At 63.1% G+C, this 22,409-nt stretch overlaps 1 protein-coding gene across 1 annotated transcript; it reads right to left on the reverse strand.

Moving 5' to 3' along the window:
• Window positions 1–21: 21 nt before the first annotated feature.
• Window positions 22–17,884, reverse strand: CCDC187 (coiled-coil domain containing 187). Its single transcript, XM_079926428.1, has 8 exons — window positions 17,384–17,884; window positions 16,777–16,869; window positions 14,313–14,408; window positions 9,026–10,116; window positions 8,711–8,805; window positions 4,873–5,435; window positions 4,458–4,545; window positions 22–286 (listed from the first exon to the last, which is right to left on the reverse strand). Exons 1-8 carry the CDS (start codon window positions 17,847–17,849, stop codon window positions 100–102), a joined length of 2,679 nt encoding a protein of 892 aa, XP_079782554.1. The 5' UTR covers window positions 17,850–17,884; the 3' UTR covers window positions 22–99.
• Between the last annotated feature and the right edge of the window lie 4,525 nt (window positions 17,885–22,409).

Below are 22,409 nucleotides of genomic sequence, written 5' to 3' on the forward strand. Positions count from 1 at the left end.
GGCTGGGCCCTGAGAGCCTCCAGAAAACTTTAATACTGACGCGTGGACGCTCTCCACGTAGAAAAGCATCTTTCTACACCCGCAGAACCTGGCCGAGCATCAGGCCGTGGAGCGGGTCCCCAGCGGATCTCCCTGGCCACCCGACCAGCCGGCCCAGGGCCTGTCCACGGGCTCGCCCTTACCGCAGCTCCGGAGGGTCAAGGGCGTGACCAAGCCCGCCCCTCTGGCCGACCGCATCTCTTCCAGCCGCAGGGAGCCGCAGCGGGGGTCTGGCGCCCCGAGTGAGCTGGGGACACACAAACACCTGTGTGAGCAGCGAACATCCTCGACGCAGGAGACAGCTGAGGGCTGGGCGGGGAGGGGTGGTAATCTGGGCTCTCCTGCAGACCCAGTGGCCAGGGAGACCCAAGGGCCAAAGGACCAGAGGGCCAGGAGGGCAGTGGCGAGCAGGCGGGGCCTGGTCTGTGAGCGGCGACTCAGGGCTCTGCACTCGGACCCAGGGGGACCAGCGCCCAGCAGGAGCGCTCGGCGTCCACGGTCGCCATCGGCGCTGGGGCCAGCACCAGAGCGCCCTTCGCCCGGAAGCCCTCACCTGCCCTGGGTCTGCTCTGGCAGTGACGGGCATGGGGCATGTCCTCTGCCTCTGTCCCCTCGGCCATCTGCTAAGGAGGACTGTCCACCAGGCCCAGAGTGGAGCAGGGCCCACATCTTAGCTCTAAGCCTCAGGACCATCTTCTCGTGCCGGCACTGCTGCCCTGTCCACAGAGGGGCCTGAGCTGGCCGGATGACCAAGGAGGCCGGGGTCAAACTGGTCCAGTTAGACTCAGAGACCTGCCCTCCATCAGGGCGAGCTCAGCCTCACCCGGGGCTGCCCAGCACATCCGCCACAGGAGAAGGAGGAAGGCGTGGCCTTGGGCCCCCGAGAGGGCAGCAGTCCAGGTGGGGTGGGAGAGCCGCCGGGCACAGGTGGGCTGCAGCTGCCCGGATTAGGGGCTTGGGGCACAGATGACTGTGCAGCCCAGGTGTGTGTGACGGGCTCGGACGAGCTGTGCCGACAGCCCGCCTCACTTCACGCCTCATCGGCACACGTGGCTGTCCCTCCTGCACCGAGTGACCCAGGATGCCCTTGGGTGACTGAAGACACCGGCCACACCTGCAGACCATGGAGGTGGGCCCTCCTCCAGCCCCACAGGTGTTCGCTGAGCACCTGCTGTTCTTCCCAGGTGACCCACCACCCCGCCCCTACCCTACAGCTCGCAGGCCTGCCGGCGAGATGGCGTGAAAAGACTGTTCCAGGAAGAGGGAGCGGCCCTGCGGCCCAGACGAGAGATGCTGAGGAGGTGAGGGATGGGCGCAGGGGCTGATCCTAGAATGACCCCAGGGATGCTGGGGCAGGAGCGCTGACCGCGGGCTCCGATGGTCAGGGGTGGGTTCGTAGAGGCAGGGGCAGCAGGGGCTGCTCCAGGAATGCGTAGTCATGGAGACAGGGGGACTCTTAGCTCCCTCCTTCCCAACCCAGAACTTAGGATGCTACAACCCCCACCTGGGATCAACAAAGGGCAGGAAGGAGCTGCGTCCTCCAAGGCTACTTAAAGGGAATGTCATCGGTCCACAAGCCATTCTCCCTCAATTGTCTAGAGCAGGGACGGCGAACATTTCCCACAGAGGAACAGACGCAGGCCACACGGTCTCTGTCTCCGTGGAAACCACTCAGCTCTGCCTTTGTAGCAGGAAAGCAGCCACACTCATTATGTAAATGATGAGCACGGCTGTGTGCCAATAAAACTTTATTTACAAAGACCGGCGGCGGGTCTAGAGGGCTGTGGCTTGCTGACCACTGGTCTAGATTCTCTAGGGCAGTGATTCTCAAACTTCAGTGAGCATCAGAATCGCCTGATCACTGGGCCCACCCCCAGCATAGCAGATTCAGGCGGGCTGGGATGGGCCGGGCACTCTGCATTTCTAACGAGTCCCCAGGGAACAGTTTGAGAACCACTGGCCAGGGAACGGGTGTAGCAGAAAAACTGGGGGCTCTGGAGTCCATGCCCTGGGTCTGAAACTTGGCTTGTCCTCCCCCAGGCTACGTGATCCTGGGCAAGGTCAATTCTCCTCTGCCAGCCTCAGCTTCCCCATCTGTAAAATGGGGATGAGCACACATCCCTCAGGGTTGCTGCAAGCACTGCATGAGGTGCAGGGAGGCCTGCGGGGTGACGGCAGGCACACAGCTGGGGCACACACTCCTCTGTCCTTCTTTCCAGAGACGCTGGGGTGGACTGGGCCTCAGGGGCCCAAGCCCCATGGGGGGTGGGAAACCCTGGTGTCCTCACCGCATGATGCTGGTTAACAAGCTTGGCCCCCACCCGGCCACTGAGCACTGTGGCCCCAGCAGGGAAAGGACTCGGTGGAGGAGACCCACCCCGACTCAGGAACTGGCCTGAGAGGTGGCAGGACGGGCCAGGCCCTGGAGAGGAGAGCTGTGACCTGCATCCTTGGACTCACTCGGGCAGCGAGGGAGGTGACCAGAGGCACGGCAGCAAAGCAGCCCCGTGAAGCAGTGAGTGGAGACTGCTAGTTTAGAAGACTGGGCCGGGCCAGGTGCCTTCCGGAGGCCTGAGAGGCCCAGCCAGCCCCTGGGCCCTGATCCCTGGCTCCAAGGGTGCTGGGACGCCCAGGGCACGGCTCTGAACGACTTCCGCCCCCTCCTGTCTCTCCCGGCCTGGTCAGGCTGAGGTGGGGAGGGAGACACAGTGCCCCGGTGGGAAGGTCCCAAACACCCCTCGGCTTTGACACCTTCTGGGCCTGAGCCCCAGGGACCTTGCTGGCTGTCCAGCAGCGGGACACACAGCTGCAGGCTGTCCACCTTGGAGCCTAGGGCACCGAAAGCAACCTCTGGAGAATTCTCCCACCCGTCTCCCCTTCTCAAGCTCTAGACGGGGAGCAGGATGGGGGGGTAGGTGCAGAGGACGTGAAGTCCAGCCCGATGCTGACCCCTACTGGTGTCAACAATTCAGTTTCAGTAACTGCGCTGAGGCTGGGCAGGGGAGGGGCTGGGGGACGGGAGGGAGGGTGAGGCAGGGCTGGGGGAATCAGGGTGGATTCAGGGCCACCTCCCATCTCCAAGGGGGGGCTCTGAGGCTGGGGGGGCCGTGAATATGCTCAAGGCCACCAGCTTTAAGCACAGACCTGGGATCTGCACTGACCCCCGGAGGCCCTAGGGCAGCCGCACATACGAGGGCAGCAAGCCCGGGACAGACCGGGTGAAGGGGGCGGTGAGAAGCCCCCGGCATCGGGCTCTGGCCGATACTGGCAACGAGCCAAGGCCAGCCCCCCGGAGACCATCCACTGGCCTGTCCCCCTCTGGACCCCCCTCCCCCACCCCGGTTCTGAGCTGTCGAGCCTGGAGTCCCGGAGGACGCACAAGGTGAGCGGGCAAGCAGGGAGGGCCTGCGTGGGGGCCAGGCAGGGACGGCTGCCCCCCGGCGCTTCAGCCCCAGGACGGAGAGGGGAGGGGGCCAGGGGTGTCTGACAACCTCCTGGTGCAGGTGCCAAGGAAGGAGGTGGGCGGGGCTGGGGACCCGCGCCTGCAGGAACCCCTGGGCAGACAGGCAGGCGATGTGGCAGAAGGAACAGTTCTTGGGGGCGGGAGAGGGGTGTGTCCTTGCAGAAGGAGACAAGCCTGTCCCCGAATCCTGGGAAGACTGGGGGCCACAGCTGCTCAGGGAAGGCCAGGTGACAAGAAGGCAGCTCCCCTGCGCAGCCCAACCTTTGGAGCCTTTGTGGACAAAACCTGCCCCGGGCTGGAGGACGCCCCCTCCTGGAGGGGCTGGGGGTACAGAGCAGGGTCACTGGCTGCTGGGGGGAAATGAGCCGGAGGACAGAGAGAACAGGGAGTGACAGTAGCTGGACCTCAGGGGGAGGCCGGCCGAGACTCTGGGAGCCTGGGCTGAGGCCTGGAACAGCAGAAGGTCCCCAGGAGAGTGGCTGGCCCTGGGTGGTAGCTACTGAGGCCACATAGCAGGCCCAGGTGGGGCTGGCCGCAAGTGCCCCTGCCCCGGGCCGGTCATCTGTCTGCAATTGGGCCCGTGCAAAGGGACCTGTGTGAAGTGACCCCAGAGGAGGCCAGTGCTGGAGACGGAAGCCACGAGAAGGTGCAAGGGGCTGTGGACGGGTGGTCCTGAGAACTCGACATGGGCCACCGACCGGATGGAGGGCTGCCTGTCTCCGTGTCCCCCAGACACAACCAGCCTGCCAGCCACACAGGACGCCTGGCCGAGTGTTTCCGCATGGCCCACTGTGCACAGCCCCGCCAGAGGCGTCCGAGGCCAGCACCTCTCCCCGGGCGGGTCAGAAGCCATGTCACTGGACCTGTACGGGCTCTGCCACGGGCCGGCGGCACCCACCCTGGGGGCACCCACCCTGGGGGCACAAGGCTGCTCAGGAGTGGCGCCCAGGCTTACCTCCCTGCGAAGGGGCTGAGGGTCTGCAAGGAAGCCAGGGTTCTCGCCTGCCTCTTGTCCCGCTCCGAGCGCCCATCCTCCATGAAACCTTTGGAGAGACGGGTGCCGGTAAGCTGGTCGGTGGGGAGTGAGGACGGGGCCCCCACCCCCCTGGCAGGAGGGACCCTGGTCCTGCTTTCTTGCCCCTCTGCAGGAGGCAGAGAGGTGGTGGGCACGTCAGGCTCAGGACCAGGCCCCACCCCTCCCCCAGCCAGAGGCAAGATGGTGACAACAGCTGCAGAGGGACAATTGCTGTGGTCTTGTCAATGTACCCCCGCCCCTTTCAGGAGAAGAAACCCAGAGGCAGGGAGAAAGTGGTGTCCCCCTGGCCACCGACGGGGCAAGTGGTCATCTGCGGCCCCGGGGCCGGCCCTACCTTGGGGCTTGCTGGCCTGGTGGCCCCTCGGGCTGACGCTCTGCAGCCGTTCCCAGCCAGGGCTCCAGGGCAGCGTCTCAGTGTCCGGGAAGCAGGTGGTAGAGAGAAGCGGCCTGGCCCGCATGCCCGCCCAGTCCCAGGGTGCCCCTCCGCCCACGCTGGGCACCAGGGCTCTGGGGCAGGCTGGCGTGCTGGAGCTCGAGGGCGGCGGGCCTGGGACGGGCCCCCCCGCTGCGTCCGTCGCCTCGGACCTGCTCAGCCTGTCGGTCAGGACGTCGATTCGCTGCTTCAGGACGTTGGCCATGGTCTCCAGGGCCTGCAGCCGAGCCTGCTTGTACCGGAAGTGCAGGGGGCCTGGCGCGCCCAGGCGTTCGGACTCCTCGGGGTCCAGGCAGATGCACAGCCCCGGGCTTGAGCAGTGGCTGGTCAGGTCCTGGAGTTGCAGGGGGCCCAGGGAAGAACTGGCCGACGTCAGCAGGGGGGCGCCCTCCCAGCCATCTCGGGGGCCTCCCACCTCCAGAGTTTCGGCCGGGTTCAAGGCTCTGTTCAAACACAGGCAGAAGCTGCAGGGAGAGAAGGGAAGACGGTCAGCCCTAGGGCACCCTCTCCAGGCGCGTGGGAAACACGCATGTGCAGGGATGCGCATAGCTGCAGCTTCTGTGCCAGGCCCAGAGTCTATTCACTGCGTCAACTTATGCCCAGGGGGCGATTATGGGGCATCCATAGGGCAGACCACACGTGGCTGTTAGAAAGGAGGAGGATGGCTGGCAATGATTTCTTGGATACGGCACCAAGAGCACTGGCAACAAGAAAAAGAAACAAATAGACAAACCGGGCTACTTCAAAATTAAGAACTTACATGCATCAAAAGACCCAATCAACAGAATGAAAAGACAACCTACAGAATGAGAGAAAACATTTACAAACCCAGATCTGATCAGAGATTACTCCCCTGAGTATATCTCCTACAACTCAACGACAACAAAAACCCAAATAACCTAATGAAAAAACAGGCAAAGACTTGAATAGACGTTTCTCCAAAGAAGACATACAAATGGCCAAGAAGCATGTGAAAAGATGCTAAACATCACTAATAATTAGGGAAATGCAAATGAAAGCCACAGTGAGGGACTTCCCTGGTGGTCCAGTGGGTAAGACTCCGTGCTCCCAATGCAGGGGGCCCGAGTCTGATCCCTGGTTGGGGAACTAGATCCCGCATGCCGCAACTAAAGATCCCGCATGCCACAACTAAGACCCAGTGCAGCCAAATAAATAAATTTTTAAAAAGCCACGATGAGATACCACCTTACACCCTTTAGGATGGGCACTACTAAAGAAAAAGAAAAGAACAAGTATTGACAGGTACGTGGAGAAGTTGGAACCCTCGTGCGCAGTTGGTGGAATATAAAATGGAAAACCGTATGGAGGTTCCTCAAAAAGTAAACACAGAATCCTCATATGACCCAGCAATTCTAATGCTGGGTACATATCGCACAGAATTGGAAGCAGGGGCTTGAAGAGATGTTTGCATACCTATGTTCACAGCAACACCATTCACAACCAAAAGGCAGAAGCAACCCAAGTGTCCATGAACAGACGAATGAATAAACAAGGCGGGATCCATCCATACAATGGAATAGCATTCAGCCTTAAGAAGGAAAGAAATTCTCAAATAGGCTACAACATGGATGAACCTTGAGAATGTCATGCTGAGTGAAACAGGCCAGTCACAAAAGGGTCCCAGAAGGAATCAGATTCATAGAGACAGAAAGTAGGACGGTGGGGCCCCGGGCTGGGCGGTGGGGGATGGGGAGCGAGTGTTTCACAGGGACAGAGTTTCAGTTTGTGAAACTGAAGATGAGAGAGTCCTGGGGACGACAGTAGTGATGTCTGCGCAGCAGCGTGAATGTGCGTAACGGCCCTGAACCGTGCCCTTAAAACTGCGTAAGATTCTATGATCTTAACAAAATGTTACAATTTTGTCATGTGTATTTTACCACAATTTTTTTAAGTGGAAAAAAAAAAAAGGACAGAGTGAAGCACGATGAAGGACCTGCAGCCTCCTCCACCACAGAGATAGCCCCCCCTCCAGCATCGTGCCCAGCAGAAGGAGCCCGGCAGGCAGGAGCCCCTGCCAGCATTGCCCACGGCGGGGGGCTGCCCTCGGGTGTGAGCGGTTTCTCAGCCCCAGTGCAGGTTACACACGTGCTCAGCGTGCGAGCATTCACTGAACTGCACACCTAGGACCTGCGCCCTTGTCTGGATATGATCAGATGTCAACTTTAAAAAGTTAAAAAACAACGCACACCCCTGGGCAGCCCTGTGGACCTGGAATCTTGGGGAGGAGTGCGCACTTTAAAGACAAATGAAACAAAAAGGATCCAGAGAGGGCAGTTTCCAGGAGCCAGGGGCCAGGGGAGGGTGTCCATCCCACCGAGGTGGACGGGTGGGGGGTCGAGGGGCTGCAAAGAGGGGTGGGCGCTGAGCTCCAAAGGGTTCAGCCCAAAGCCCCCTCCCAGAACTCTGGCTGCCAAAGACCCATGCAGGAGCCAGGCTCAGAGCGAGCCCAGGGCAGGAAGCTCCCGGTGGGCGGCATCTTGTGGGGACCCCTGTCTTTAGCCTCTGGGCCAGCTCCTCCCCCTAGCCATGGGCGGATGATACCCTAGGAGCCTGGCTGTGAGTTCCCCCTCCTTTATTGGGCAGGTGGCCAGGAAGTGGCTGGCACTGGCCTGGAGCCCACGGGGCACTCCCCGGAGCCCTTCGCCGCGAGGGCAAGAGCTGGGAAGGCCAGCCTCTAGGGAGCCTGGACACTCAACTCCCCCAGCAAAGTGGGGGAAGGTCTCCCACCCTGCACTTCAAGATGCTGCTCGGGGAGTGGCCTCCTGGACAGTTGCCCCAGAAAAATGAAAACACACGGCAGTGAAAACAGAGCAAAAACGAATGCAAGGGAAAAGAAAACAAACCCAGAAAATAAGTGTTGGTGAAGACAGGGAGAAACTGGATTTCCCGTGCTCTGCTGTGGGAATGCAAAACAGCGCGGCCGCTGCCAGAAACAGCCTGGCAGTTCCTCCACCAGTTAAATACGGAGCCCACACAACCCGGCAACGCCACTCCTGGGCGCGTGCACCAGAGAGCCGAGAACAGGCGCTCAGACATTCCACTCACAGCAGCCAAAAGGGGGAACAGCACACAAGCCCATCAGCTGCCCCTGGTAGGCAACACGTGGGAGATCGTGCAGTGGAGTATGACTCGGCCATGACAAGGAAGGAAGTCCTGCACAGGCCGCAACGTGGACGAACCTGGAGATCGTACAGTGGAATATTACTCAGCCATGACAAGGAAGGAAGTCCTGCACAGGCCGCAACGTGGACGAACCTGGAGATCGTACAGTGGAATATTACTTGGCCATGACAAGGAAGGAAGTCCTGCACAGGCCACAACGTGGACGAACCTAGAAAACTCGCTCAGGGAAAGAAGCCTGGCACAATGGCCCCATGCTATATGATTCCACTGACACGAGACATCAGAACAGGTGAATGCATACACACAGATGGACGGCAGACCGGGGAGTGACTGCTAATGGGGACGGGTTTCCTTTCAGGGTGATGAAATGTTTTTGGGGAATAGATGGAAGTGGTGGTTACACAATATTGTGAACGTGCCAAATGCCACTGAATGGTTTTCTTTATAAACGTTAACCTAACGTGACGGGAAGCTCACCTCAGCGAAAACTAACGCAGCCCTGATCACAGGCTCCGTGCAGCTCTGGACGGAGGGAGCGACCCCCCGCCCGGGAGAGCCCCCCCGGGAAATGCAGTCCCAGCCCCTGCACACCCACCTGCCCGGGGCGTCCTGGTCCCCCAGCACCATGCCGGAAGTCACCCTGCTCCACTGCGGCACAGGTGCTCCTGGGCCCCCGGTGGCTTCCAGGCCCTAAAGCAGAGGAGAAGGACGTCATCAGAGCCCAGGCTGGACCAGAAGACCCCAGGCCCTGTCTCAGCCTCAGAGCTGGCCCCGGCCTCCACAAGGGTCTCAGGCTGGGTCCCTCAGGGGTCCCCTCTTTGGGGACAGAGACAGAGGCAGTGGGGTCCCTGCAGAGCCCTGCCACAGCCAGGGGAGCCCGGGGGACCTCGGTGGCTGAGCTGGTGCATACCCCGGACTGTGCAGAATGCGGGACGAAGGTCACGATGCCGGGCGTCGTCTGGGAGACCACGGGGACGGCCTCCCTCTGCTTCCTGTAGACGCCCTGCAGCCTCTGGTTTCTGAGCTCCAGCGCCTGCGTGGCGGAGGCCTTTTCCTTCAGGGCCTGCTGCCACCAGGGCTCCATCTTCTGCTGGAGGAACTCCCGCAGGGACTCGGAGCTGTGGAGGGGCCCCCGGGGCTTCGGGCGGGGCGGCGGGGGTCGCACCTCATTCTCCTTCCCAGGCATGTTCCAAAGGGCACCCTGGCTGGGCCTTGGCCAGGTGAGCTTCGCCCCCGCGGGGGTTAGCAGTGGACCCCTGCCCTGGCACCGGGGGTCGGGCCCCTGCGTGAAGGCGGGGCTCCAGGGCCTTCGGGCGGGGCCCTCCCGGTCTTCACAAGAGGTCCAGGCCCTCTGCAGACCCCAAGCCTGCCCAGACGAGGTGCTCCGGGGCTGCTGCAGGAAGGGGCCCCATCTTTCAGGGGTGCTCCCGGGCCTCCAGAGGGAGCGGTCCCATCCTTGGGCCGCCCAGGTCTTTGGTGGACAGGAGGTCCGCCTGGCCAAGGCGCTCCAGGGCCGCTGAGGGAAGGAGTTCAGCCTCTCCGTGGGGCTCCCGGGTCCCCGGAAGGAGGGATCTCGTCCTTGGGCCGCCCAGGTCCTCTGCGGATAGGACTCCCACCCGGCCGAGGCGCTCCAGCTCGGCGCCATGGGCAGGCTCCCAGCCCTCTTGGACGCAGGCACCCCCTCCGTCACGGCCCGAGGGCTCTTCCAGGAGCCCCGCAAGTCTGGGGGCTTCCAGGGGCTCTGCCACCTCCTCCCCGCCAGGTCCCGCGGCTCCAGCCCTCGCCTTGGGTGGTGGCCCTGGGCCAGCTCCAGGCTGGCCTGGATTTGCTGGTGGAGGTCTCGAAGGACGGCCATAGCAGCCTGGATGTTCACGGGCTGATGGCAGGAAGCCAGGTGGGGAGCATTGGTTGACACCTGCGGGGCGCTGCGGGCAGAGGTTGATCTAGGCAGCCGGGGGCAGACAGGGGAACTCTCACCAGCTCCCAACTTCTTGCCGTGTCCTGCAAAGACAGGTAGTCGCAGGGGTGGCCAGAGCTGCAGGGCTTCAGGAGGAGCAGAGCCGGACCCTCCCCTCTCCCTGAGGCCCCGTTGGTTCTGCACCCATCATCCACTCACAGAGCCCTCTGGGGGCAGGTGCCACGTCGGGTGACTCGAGGCTGAGCCTGGGCACCTGGCGCAGAGCCACCCCCTCTGAATGTGGTGAAAACTAAGGGGGGGGGGCGCAGGGGGAGGTGACACGTCTCCCGGGAGCTGCTGTGGTTCCCGTCCTGCAGTCCCTGAGTCAGGAAAGCCTGGTGGCCGCGCCCTGCCTTCTGGGAGCCGAAAGGGTGCCTCTCGGGGACAGAAATCCTCTTCCTGGGCTTTTGAACGGAGCGACTCCCCAAAGTCCCCGTCTGGTGGGGGGTTTGGAGGGCGTCTGACGGGTCGCTGGGAGAGAGGTGCCGGGCCCGCACCCCAATGCCACTGCTTCCTGGGCGTCTCTCCCTCAGGCCCACACTCCAGATGCCACCCCGAGCGGAGCAGAGCCGAGGTGGAAGCCTAGGGAGGGAAGGAGGGGACCCAAGCAGCACCCTCACCAGAGCTTGTCCTTTTCTCCAAGCGTAAACACCAACCAACTCAGAATCTTAAAGAGAAAACGCACACACAGCCAGGCGCCCAGGGCCCTCCGATGCTGGCCCAGACAGGGAGGCTGGCGACTCCACGCAGACCCAGGAGACCAATTCACACGCTCCCGGAGGGGATGGGGCGAAAACCCTCGTGTCCAGGCCCCTCTGGGGATAGGGCCACACCCCCAGCCATTAGCCAGCATCCTGGCAGGGCTGAGTCCCAGGATGACCTTGAAACGTGACCTGATTTCTCTGACCCTTGGGGGTAATAAAACGTGCTCCCTTCAGATTTGTCTGTAAAACATCCAACACAGGCCCAGGAACACCACACACGCTCAGTAAAGGCTGGCCAGCAGTAACGCTAGTCACCAGCACAAGCCGGGCTCACACAGGGCGAGGGGGAAGGCAATGTTATGGCCGATCATTTGCTCTGAGCCAGAAGAAATTAATTTGTTTTTAAACTGGTGAGACTCAGCGGGGATAGGGGAGGGGACTCAAGGAAGACAGTCAGGTTAGCAGGACAAGGGGTGCCGGAGAGCGTGGAAACAGTCACCCCATCCCACACACAAACCAGCTTTCTTTAATAAATGCCGTCACATAAGAAACATCATTCATCATGCTTCACTTCATAATCCCACGTTACGCTCACCAAATGCCAATAGCAGCCCCACCATCGTAACAAACCCATCCACAAGGGCCCCGGCAGAGGCAGCGCCGGCCTCGAGCTCACAAACACACATGTGTAAGCTCACACGCTTACACAGCCTGCATCTCCGGGGTAGGGGGAGCTAGCCCAGGGAAGGGTGTGTCCCGCAGAGCTGTTCCAGGGGCGTGGCTTATGGGGGCGTGGTCATGGCCTGGGGGGTACTTCCTGAGGCGTGGCCTCGGGGCGTGGCTCTGTACCACCCTTCCCCTTGCAGGAGCTCTGTCTTCAGGTCTATGGCTGAAGTCCCTCCTGGTCTGGGCTGGGGAACGTGCTGTGTCTAGGGGGCAGGGTGTGATAGGTGGGTGGTCTCTGCTGTAAGGCACCCTCGTTTGCCCCTCCCTGAGAGCACGCCCTCCGCCCCAGGCCCCTGGTGACACCGGAAGGTAAGAGTGAGGTCTCAGGAGTCCCAGACCTGGGTTTAAATCCCAGCTCCTCCTGCGTAGCCACTGGCCTCGGGCAAGTGACAACTCCCCCGTGCCTCAGTTTCGCCATCTGTAAGCGTCTCCCCACAAGGCCACCACGATGCAAAAGCGAAGCAGTCACGCTCACTACAGGAGTTGCCCAGAAAGGTCAGGATCTGCTGATCAGGACTGAGTCTGCACTGCCCACCTGCCACATGCGACCTATGAGTGGGACCTGGAGGGTTGGGCTCCCCAGAGAGGGTCCTGCGTCCTGCATAAAAATGGCCTCACTCCTCGGTGCTTTGTGACCGCCTGGAGGGGTGGGATAGGGAGGGTGGGAGGGAGGGAGATGCAGGAGGGAAGAGATGTGGGAACATGTGTATGTGTATAACTGATTCACTTTGTTATAAAGCAGAAACTAACACACCATTGTAAAGCAACTATACCCCAATAAAGATGTTAAAGAAAAAAAAATGGCCTCACTCCCTTGGTCGGGGCCCTAGGCAGGGACCACACCAGGTAGGGAGGGGGCCACCTGCTGGCCAGGCCCCTCTCGGCACCCCCGTCCCCAGGCCCCTCCATCACTGGCTTCCCCATTAGCCCGCCAGAGGGGTCCAGGTCAATAAATGGGTCCTGATGGGCACATTTTTTTCTTCCACGGAGCAGTTTAACGGCAATTAATTTTTTTACGAGAGGATTTCTAATCTGTGGAAATGGATGAAGTGCCCAAGTGCCCTGTCAAAGTTCCAGGGCCGACCTAATCTACGATAAAAAATGCAAAGTGAGGTGCTACGATCTGAAATTAAATATCGGGCTTCGTTTTCCTGCGGCCCGGATGGATGAATATTTTATAACTATTGTGATTTAATTTTTTGTTAACTACAGCAAATTTCTAATTCATCCAATTCCCAAGTCCTGTGGCTCTGACCTCTGAACCCAAACTCATCTCTCCTTAGCCCAGCTGTGACTTCGTAACTGACAGAAGCTAATGGCCACGTCCATCAGGGTGACACGGCGGTTACGGTGACGAATGCGGCCCACGCCCTTTTGACCCAGGGTCAGGCAGAAGGCAGGTCATCTTTCAAGGGAGCCGTTAAAACAAACCAAAATGCCGAGGAATGGTGGAGGGTGGGGTGGGGGGAACGCGATGCAGAAAACTGTTATATTTTGTGCTTTTGCAGTGGCCTTCTGGAACCTTCTCCATGTCTCCCAGCATCCCTCACTCTGGTTCCGGTGGAGGTTTTCCCGACACATCCCCACCTCACTCAGGGCCCACCTCCAGCCAGAGAAGGAGGACAGGTGCTCCTCCTGCTGGAACCGTCGGCCTGCCCAAGGGCAGAGGAGGCGGTGTCTGGTGGCGTGGGCACACCACACATGGCCCACTCCCATCCAGGACTGTGAGCTCATACCCTGGGGAAGCTGAGGCATAGAGATGCACAGAAACAGCTCGACCCCCGGTGCTGCTGACTCCGAGACCAGGGGCCCCACAGAGCCGACCTCAGCCTCCCAGGGCTTTCTCCAACCAGGGGGCTCTGGCTGGCGTCTCCGAAGCCCACGGTACAGTGGTCCCAGAGCCCAGGCCCCGAGGGTGGGCCTGGAGAAGGTGCCCTGGCGTGGGCCCAGGTACGCACAGCTGGGCTCGCTCGGGTAGGGAGCACAGGCCTGGGGCTGTCAGGGCCCAACCCCGGCTCGCCTGTGTGGTCCTGGGCAGGGCTGTTGACCCTGTCTGGGCCTCAGTTTCCTCATCTACACAGTGGGAGCGAGCCCACCTGCCCTGGAGGAGAGCCGTGAGGGTCACGTGAGCTACTGTCGCTTGAGCCCAAGACACACTCGGACAGAGCCCGGCACTGAGCGAGGCCACTCCTCCCTGGCCCCGAACATGCTGAAGGCAGGCCCGGAGGAAGGCCGCCCCCTCTGTTCCCCACACACCCACATCCAGCGCATTCACCCCACGAGCTCCACGAACCTACCAGGCTGGGCAGTGGGTCTTTGCTGGACGCCAACGCCCCACCCAGCCCTCAGGGAAAGACAGCTGAATTAGGAATTCCTCTGTGAGTGTGGCCCAGCACCACCAAGACCCCTGAACAGACCTCTCCTGGGTCATAGACGGCCGACACGTCTCCAAGGGAAGCGGACGTCACCCAGCCTTTCCCACCACGGGGCACCCCAGGGGAAACAGGCACCCCGGCCTCACTGCCTGGAGTCTAAGTCTCAAACCAGGCGACAGGCCACAGCCATGCTTCCCGCCACCGACGGCAGCAAAACGGCCAGAGCTCAGCCAGTGACACCGAGTCACGAGAAAGCATGCACAGCTGTCCGCCACCAGCTCACATGCCCCCCACTGCACGCCCGCCTTTCCGAGGCGGAGCCAGCGCTGCACCAGCCGTCCTGGCTCCAGAAACAAGCCATGTGCCCACCTCCTGAGCCTGGATGGTAACCTCCCGTCCCCACGCCCTGCCTGGCCCCGAATGGGCCAACCCTACCTGTGTCTTTGGCAGCTCTCCTAGGGGCAGGCAGCTTGGGGGTCTTCTCTCTTTTGCAAGACCTACTTTTCATCCTTTTGGTTTTCTCCCGTGGAACTTCAGAGAGAGGAGACAGACGGAAGGAAAGGAGAGAAGGTTGAGTCGCAATGCAACACACGGGATCAGCCAGCTCGCGAGGCCCCTGACTGTCCCCTCACGGCCCTTTGCATGGGAACCCACCCCCCCCGGGCAGTCCCCCGCGGGCTGGGCTCACCTCACCCACCCTCGCAGCCTCGACTGGACACATGTCCCGAGAGCCCCCGAGCACAGCCATAGCCTCCCATCTCCATCCCCTGCACCCAGCTTGGGGCCGGCCCACGGCACTCATGTTTGTTGAATGAATAAATGACTGAACAGGCCCACAGACAAAGCCGTGGCAGGGCAGCCGGCCAGACAGGACATCGGCTCCTCAGGGAGAGGAGGAGTGAGCGCTAGACCCAGAGGGGCCTTCGCACAGTGGGATCCGCCCGGTTGGACAGGCGGGGACAGGAGATCCAAGTCCCACAGAAGGCAGAGAGGCCGACTGGAGTGGAGCAGCTGCCCGAGGGCCAGTGTGGGCACCCGGCCCTGCTCTGTTTGGCCTCATTCGTCTTTGTCCCCCCCTGGGTGGACGCTGCATCTCGGAAGCCAACCAGCCAGTGACCGTGTGAGAGCTGGGCCTGGCCCGTCGCGTCCCCAGGGGCCTGGGGAGCACGGGGAAAGTCTCTCCCGAGGGACTCTCCAGGCCTCCGCGGTGCAGCTGGGTCCCGGCCTCAGCCCGTCCCTCCGTCCTCAGCACCCAACCCCACTGGCAGGAGGGGCCTCAAGACGAGGCCCACACGAAAGGACAAACCCTATAGGATTTTGCTCATGTGAAGTCCCTAGAGGAGTCAAACCCGCAGAAACAAAGAAACTTTGTACTTAAACACGGTTAAAACGGTGAACTTTATGTTATGTGTATTTTACCACAATAATAAAAGAAAGAGCCAGGCCCTGCCCCACACCCTGCTTCCAGAGGGTTCCAGGGGCGAGCTGGTGACTGATGACACTGGGCACTGAGGCCCCTGAGTGACCAATGGCCAGGTCCTGAGTTTGGCTGATGGGCCCCTGCATGTGGGGACGGGGAGAATGACCTGCGGGACGAGCTGAGGTCATCGGGGCCCTCTGTCCCCGAGGGGAGAGACAGGGGCGTTCCGCGTGAGTCACAGCTGGAATGGGGATGGGCGGGCGCCCCGCTCCTGGGGGAGCTGCCGGTGCCCAGTTAGGCCAGAGCTGGGCTCAGGGCGAGGGTCCTGCCCCTTGGCTGCACTCGGGCCGGCCCCTCGCACCCCACCTAGGGCTGTGCTTGGCTTGCACATCTGGCTGGGACAGACCGCAAACGAGTCTGTAGCTGCCACCCAGAGGGTCCCGACTCGAGTGTCGACCAGCCTTTGTTCCACCCTGGTCACCACGGCGCCACTGGAATAGGCAACGGTCCCCCTCATTCTCCCCCAACAGCCCCATGGAAAACCCTGGCTGGAGACCCTGAAAGTCTCAGGCCTCCAGGACAGCCTGACCCCTGCTCCGGAGCCCTCTCCCCCGCTTCCCGGGGTCTCCAGAATCCTGCTGGACGGTAGAGACCGCTCCTCCCCCCAGGGCCCACCCTGCACACACAGCGAGCCCGCCAACGCCCAAACCCTCCACGGCCCCCCGCCTAAAAACCCTCCAAGCGCCCCGCTGCCGGGGACGCCGAGGCTCCTTAGCGCTCCCCCGGGAGCAGCTCCGGCCCGCCTCTCCATCCTCATCCCTCCTCTCCATCCTCATCCCTCCTCTCCATCCTCATCCCTCCTCTCCATCCTCATCCCTCCTGTCTGTCGAGTGAACGAGTCGGCCAAAGACTAGAGGTTCCCTGGGCCTCGGGACCCTTCCTACCCCATCTGGACGTCTGCCAACCCACTGCCGACCCTTCAGCATCTCCCAGGCAGGGCAAGGCCGTCTGCGGGACAGGCAGGCAGCGCCTCTTGCCTGCAAGATGCAACAACGAGCCCAGGAGCTGATGGGGCCTGGAGGACCTCAGGCCTGGCATGTGACCATGCAGGGAAGACCTCACCTATTCTGTGCAGGAGAGCTCAGCGAGGAGATGCCCCTGCCCAGCCCCCCTGCCCTTTGACCCCAGCCTGCCCTTCAGGGCCTGCTTGGATTCCTTCCCTGATGGTTAGAAATCGGACTCCAGAGAATGGTGGGCTGGCTTCAAATCCCTGCTTGGCCCCTTCATGGCTGGGGTCCCCTCTGACCCTCAGTGTCCTCCTCTGTGAGTGGGAAGCTAATAGAGACAATCGCACAGAGTGAGAGAGAAGCTGTCTGGAGAGTGCTGGCTCCAGAACCGTGCCACCCACACCTGGGCCTGAGTGTCCAGTGGGGGCAGTGGTGGGGGGATGCCAGGATGGCTGGCCGCAGAGCCACTCACCTGAGGCCTGCCGCTGGGAGACCCTGGAGGCCTCACGCCCCTGGCCAGGTGTTGCCTTGTCTTCGACTCCACTTTCAGCCCCACTCAGGATGCCTGAGCCCGAAGGAGGCAAGAAGGAGAATCGTGAGGACAGAGAGGCCGTGAAGAGATGTCCAGGGAAAGGTCCCCGTTGGGCAGCCGCTCAAAAACCTTTAAAGATGGCCTTGATGCCCACGCCTGAGGGCACAGTCCCCCCGGGGACCAGTCCCTTCCACGCCTCCCGCATGCCCTCCGGCCCCCCTGTACCCGCCCTCCCACCCACCATCCCTCTGGCTTCCACCCCCCCATCTCCATCTCCATCTCCATCTCCTGGATGAGCCGATGCTTCCTTCTGCCTAAACCCAGCTCAGATGCGCCCCCATCCCCGGGAGGACTCTACCTCCTCTTGGCTTCCCAGGCTCCGAGACCCTCTCAGGGCCACGGGGCATGCTGTACCGGCCTCCCCAGTTGGCCACCAGCCTAGGCGGGGCCACCCACGTACCCAGCCCCGCCCGGCCTGCAGCAGCCCAACCTCAGCCCTCTCCCCCCGCCCCCTGCCTGTCCCTCGCCAGGGGAAGCTGCCGCTGACCTGGGTAGGCCAGGGCCGGAGCGGGGTGTGTCGGCTTTCGGGCCTTCCTCCGGGGGGCTGGCGTGCGGGCTTTGTAGAGATCTGAGGCGCTAGCGGGTGCCGAGGTGCCCAGAGAGGTGCAGCTCGCCTGCCACCGTGCCTGGGCCCGGATCTTCTCCCTCAGCTGCTCCAGCCGGGGAGTGCTCTCCCTGGGCTGCTGCAGGGGCCCCAGCACCCGGAGGGTCCTCTCCTTCCAGGTCCCATGGGGAGGCGTGCATGACTCATGGCCCCCCGAGGAGCCGGAGAGGCGGCCCGACGACACCGAGCTGTCCCCATCCTTGGCCTCCTCGTCTGTCAACCACACCAGGAGGCTGTGGGCCTTCTGCCGGGGGCCGGGCTCCTCAGGGAAGTCAGACCAGGCCACGTGGGGAGATCCGCGCTGGGCGCCTGCCTGCTGGGAGGGCTCAGGCCAGCTCACAGCAGCCATGACTTCACCCTCAGCTGCAGGCAGAGGGAGCCTGTCTTCCCCTGGGAGAGAGAGGCAGACGCAGCCTGTCAGGTGCGGAGACGTGGTGGTGCTGGGCAAAACACGTCACGTGCACGCCCACTGTCTCCAGCGCCCTCCTACTCCCCGTTTTCCTGCCTCAGACTGAGAAAGGTGGGAGGTGCCGATAAAAAGCACCCCCCCGTTGGTGGCAGTGCTGCAGTGTTCTCTCTCGGGTCCCGACCACACCCCCTGAGGTGGGCACTACGCCAGCCTCATGTACAGGCTCTGGGGAAGGCACGCGGCAGAGGCCTTCCGGCCCAAGTCCTCACTCCTCACACCAACTTGGCTGCGCTCCAGGAAGAAGGCAGCTCCCCAGCAGTGCCTCGGCCCGTGTGCTCCACATGCACCCAAGTCGGCACAAACACTACCTGGACTTGGCACTGGCCTTCCCAACGGCTGGTCTCCCTGGGGCCCCAAGGGAGAGAGGGCACCGCCTCTCTCGATCTTTGGGGCGGGGCTGGATCATTTCCCCCGGGCAGGTGGGCGGCATCCCCATGACCAAGGATGACACGGCAGCACGGCGGAATCAAGGGTGGAGCCGGTGAACCCCCATCGCCACCTGCCCTGGGGTCAGAGGGTGCTTTCCCAGGGCAGCCCCGTGGTCTGCAGCCCGGCACCCATCCTCACTCAAGGCAAGCTGGCTCCTGCCCAGCTCCGGATGCCGGTCTGTGCTGGTCCCCTGGCCCATGACGGAAACCCTAAGGACGGTTATGGAAACTGGGGGGGGCACAGTGGGCTGCAGGGCCCTGGGCTGGCAAAAGCCTGGGGCCTTCCCAACGTGCTGCCTCTCAGCAAGGGGTGAGAATTCCGCACGGCCCTGTGACAGCATAATAACCCCGTGTCACTCAGTGACAGACAGCCAAGGCCTTCAGCTCCTGCTGGGGCTCCAGGCAGCACCCCACCCCAGTCCTCCCAGGGCGCCGGGGGTCAGGCTCGGCCTGGGCTGGAGTAGGGACGACGTGAGGGGCTGGGGGCTGGGATGGGCTCAGCCCCAGGCTGGTGACCGGCTCAAGGTTCAGTTCCGGGTGGGGTCAGCCTGGGAGTCGGGTGCAGGAGAGAGGAGCCAGCCCGGGCCACGTCCCCAGCAGGTGGACGAGGGGCTGAGCGCTCTGGCCCCGACGCTTCGGCTCGTGGGGACTGGCCGGGGGAAGCGGGCGCCGGCTTCCCGCTCTCCCTGGCACGAGCTCAGGGCACCCCTTCGACCACAGAAATAGAGGCTGGAGAGGCCTGAGCGCCAGGAGAGCATCCCAACCTGTCCAACTCCAGCGGGCTTCCTACCACCTGCTCGACCGCCCTGGCAGGGCAGTGCGGTGAGGGGGACGCGGCCTCTGCCATCTGCCGGCCCTGGGCTCAGCGTGGTGCCCGAGGAGGAGCGCTGGAGGAGACCAGACGCCTCGCCCCACCCTGCCTCTGGGTGTTGGGAGACTGGTGAGTTCACTACCACAGGAGGGCCCTGCGGAGTGGCTGACATGGTTAGGGACACTCCTGCATTTTAGGAATTGCCCTAAAGGCACTCCTTCCAGAGCAGGCCCCAGAGAAAGGCGCGTCTGCAGCAAAGGACCCCCTAATTACAGGCGGGCATGGAGAATGGAGAGCCGTCCTTGAGGCTCCTTCTAGAGGACCCGTCCTGGGGAACCGGGGACACCTGGAGACGCTGCCGTCTGGGCAGCGCGCAGGGCAGGGCTCTGGTCACTGAGACACAGCCCCACGTGTAGCGGCCAGCAAGAGGGGGAGTCGCCCCGGACGGACCCTGCCAGGAACGTGAGGTGCCCCCTCCACCCCCGCGGAGCCTCCTCTGTAGTTGGGGCCGGGGTGAGGCAGGCACTGAGCCAGCAGGACCCCAGATCCAGCCTCCGGCTCCAGGGCCCTCAACCACAACCGGTGGCCCAGACAGACAACGTACCTCTGCGGCCAGGTCCCCCTGCCGGCAGCACCGCGACCAACCATCCGGCTCTGCTCCGTCCTCCTGGCCTGGAGCCCCGGCCTGCCTGGGCTCGCCCGCTCCACTGGGCACCTTGCTCGGCGAGGCTGAAAGGGAGCAGGTCCCATCTGTATGTTTCTTTAGGACGTTTGCAAGCCGCTGGTGTCCCAGGGCGCTGACCTGGGGCCACACAGGAAAGCGGCCCCCGCCGGGAGAGCTCCAGGCAGCGGCGTGGGCTCCTTCGCTGGGCCGCATGCACGCACACCACGCACGCCCGCACGCACCACGCATGCACGCACCACGCACGCACGCACCACGCACCACGCACGCACGCACCACGCACGCACCACGCACCACGCACGCACGCGGGCCTGCGGAAGGCTTCCGCTCCCCTCGGGGGTGGGGCGATATCATCAGCGATGACCAGGGCGTCCCCCACACGGCCCCCAGAGCCTGGATAGTGGAGGGGCCGCTCAAAGACAGCTCCGCCTCCTGCGTTCACAAAGCGCCCCCGACCCCTGGGCAGAATCCCTGTGCCCCGTGGCGAGAGTGAAAGCCCACGCCCACCGCGCTGCTGCGCTGCGGCCGCAGGGTCGTGCTCGCAGGCAGAGGCCTGGCCCCTTTACTGAAGGCCTTCCTCCCCGCCACACCCTCAGGCTCCCCCAGCAGTTGGGGTTCTGGGGGGGGGTGTCCTCCCAGGGTCCGCTGGACTCTCCAGCCCTCGTTCCGAGCGAGCAGAAGCAGCAGCTTAGACGCAGGAAGTTTCTCCTGACGGGAGGAACTGGTGGCCCTCTGTTCCCTTTAGCAGGGACTAAGCTGCCCCCGGGGGTCAAGGAGACCTCCTCCTCCAGGAAGAAGCCGCGTCATAGACATGACGCGCCGTCAGTTTAAACCCTCTACTGGCGATGAAAGCAAAATCATGAAAACGAGTGCGTGGTGACCTTGAAGACAAACCCGACGGCCTCCCTGCCCAGGGCCCCAGCTCCTGCCGCCCTGCCCGGCTGCGGCGGCCACTGGGCTTGGCTCTGCGCTGCAGCTGGGTGGCTGCGAGCGGCAGTGCGCAGCCCCCATGCAGGCTCGCCCACCTGGCAGCGCTGCAGCTGAGCCCAGAGCTGCAGGCCCCTGAGGCCGAGGCCCCTCCGGCGGGTGTGGCACGCGCAGCTACCTGTCCTGACCACCCCCCCCCCCCCCCGCTTGTGCCGGCCTGATGCCACTCTGGGAAAGTCCCCTCACCCCCCGTGAGTGGGGCCCCGTCCCTCTTTCCCCCACGGGGTGGGGACCGCTGGGGGGTGGGGGTGGCCTGTGTGCAGATAGATGCCTTTGGCTTCGGGAGCCCCCAGCACGGTCGGGGTGGGGCGTGGCGTGGGGATCCCATCTCAGCTGTCCCGCCCACGGTCCTGTGGGAGGAGTCCAGCTCCCCTCCTCGGGTTCAGCCCCAGTCTAGTATCCTGGGCCCGGCAGGGTCAGAAGCGGGGGTTCGGGGGTCTTCAGGGCCTAGAGAGACAGCACCCAGGGAGGTCTCCAGCGGAGCAGACCTCGCCCAGAAGACACAAGTCAGCCGGGGCCCAAGGGGCACAGGGGCTGAGAGGCCAGAGGAAGCCGTCCCAAGGCTGACCCAGGCTCCAGGCACATCGAGGAAGTGATGTGAAGATGGCAAGGGCACCTGGGCACTTGCGCCCTGCTGCTCAGAGGCACACGCTTCCCCTTTGATACCTGTCTTGCGCACACACACACACACACTACACACGCAAATTACACAGACATAGATACACCACACACACAGAAACACACAAACAACATAACACGCGCGCGCGCGCGCAGTATGTCCCCCAGGTAACCTGGCCCTGTCACCTTGCTCACTGTCACACAACGCAGAGCAGAGACCTGCCCTTGGCCCTGGCCCCCCAAATTAGGAGCACCTGGCAGCCCTGGGAAAGGAGCCTGGGGACATGACACACCCAGCATGGCTTTGCCCCCAGGAGGTCCCAAGTCCTCAGAGGGAGCCCTCAGACAGGAAGACCCCTCCCAAGGGGGGCAGGGCGGAGGAAGGGTGACTGGTCTGCGCTCCCAAGCCCACAGCAGGAAGTGCCTGGGGAGGCCAGGCAGGCCTGGGGAGGCCCCAGAGGACTCACCTGCTGGAAGGCTCCAGGCCTCCCCGTCCGTGGGAGGGTGCGGGGCAGCAGCCATGGCTCAAAGGCCAGCGGCAAGCAGAGCGCAGGGACCCGGGCGCCCAGGCCTCCAGGTCCGGGGAGGTCAGGCGGGGAGAGGCCCGCCCCGACGTTGCCAAAGAAACCCCGGGCGTCCCTCTGACGGTGCGGGCTCCTCCTCCAGGCTGCTGGGAGCCTGCAGGACCCGTGCCAGGCGCCAGGGGCCTCACCTGCACCGTCGCCCCACCCGGGCGGAGGTACACACATGGGGCACCCTCCCTACCGCACGAGGAGCTGCCCAGAGCCCCGCTCTCGCCCTCCTCCCCAGAACCCACACCCCGCACCGGGGCTCTGGGGGGCTGGAAGCAGGGGGCCTGGAGGTGGACGAGTGCCATCCCTTCTGACCCAGGACGTGAGGCGTGGTTCACTGGG

Source organism: Stenella coeruleoalba, assembly GCF_951394435.1.
Source record: "Stenella coeruleoalba genome assembly, chromosome: 7".
Lineage (NCBI taxonomy): Eukaryota > Metazoa > Chordata > Mammalia > Artiodactyla > Delphinidae > Stenella > Stenella coeruleoalba.

Coding starts and splice junctions, on each gene's coding strand:
- CCDC187 (XM_079926428.1), bottom strand. CDS start 17,849: ATGGCTGCTGTGAGCTGGCCTGAGCCCTCCCAGCAGGCAGGCGCCCAG. Junction 14,409..16,776: donor CTCCCAGCGGCAGGCCTCAG/GTGAGTGGCTCT, acceptor CTCTCTCTGAAG/TTCCACGGGAGAAAACCAAA. Junction 8,806..9,025: donor CGCATTCTGCACAGTCCGGG/GTATGCACCAGC, acceptor CCTCTGCTTTAG/GGCCTGGAAGCCACCGGGGG.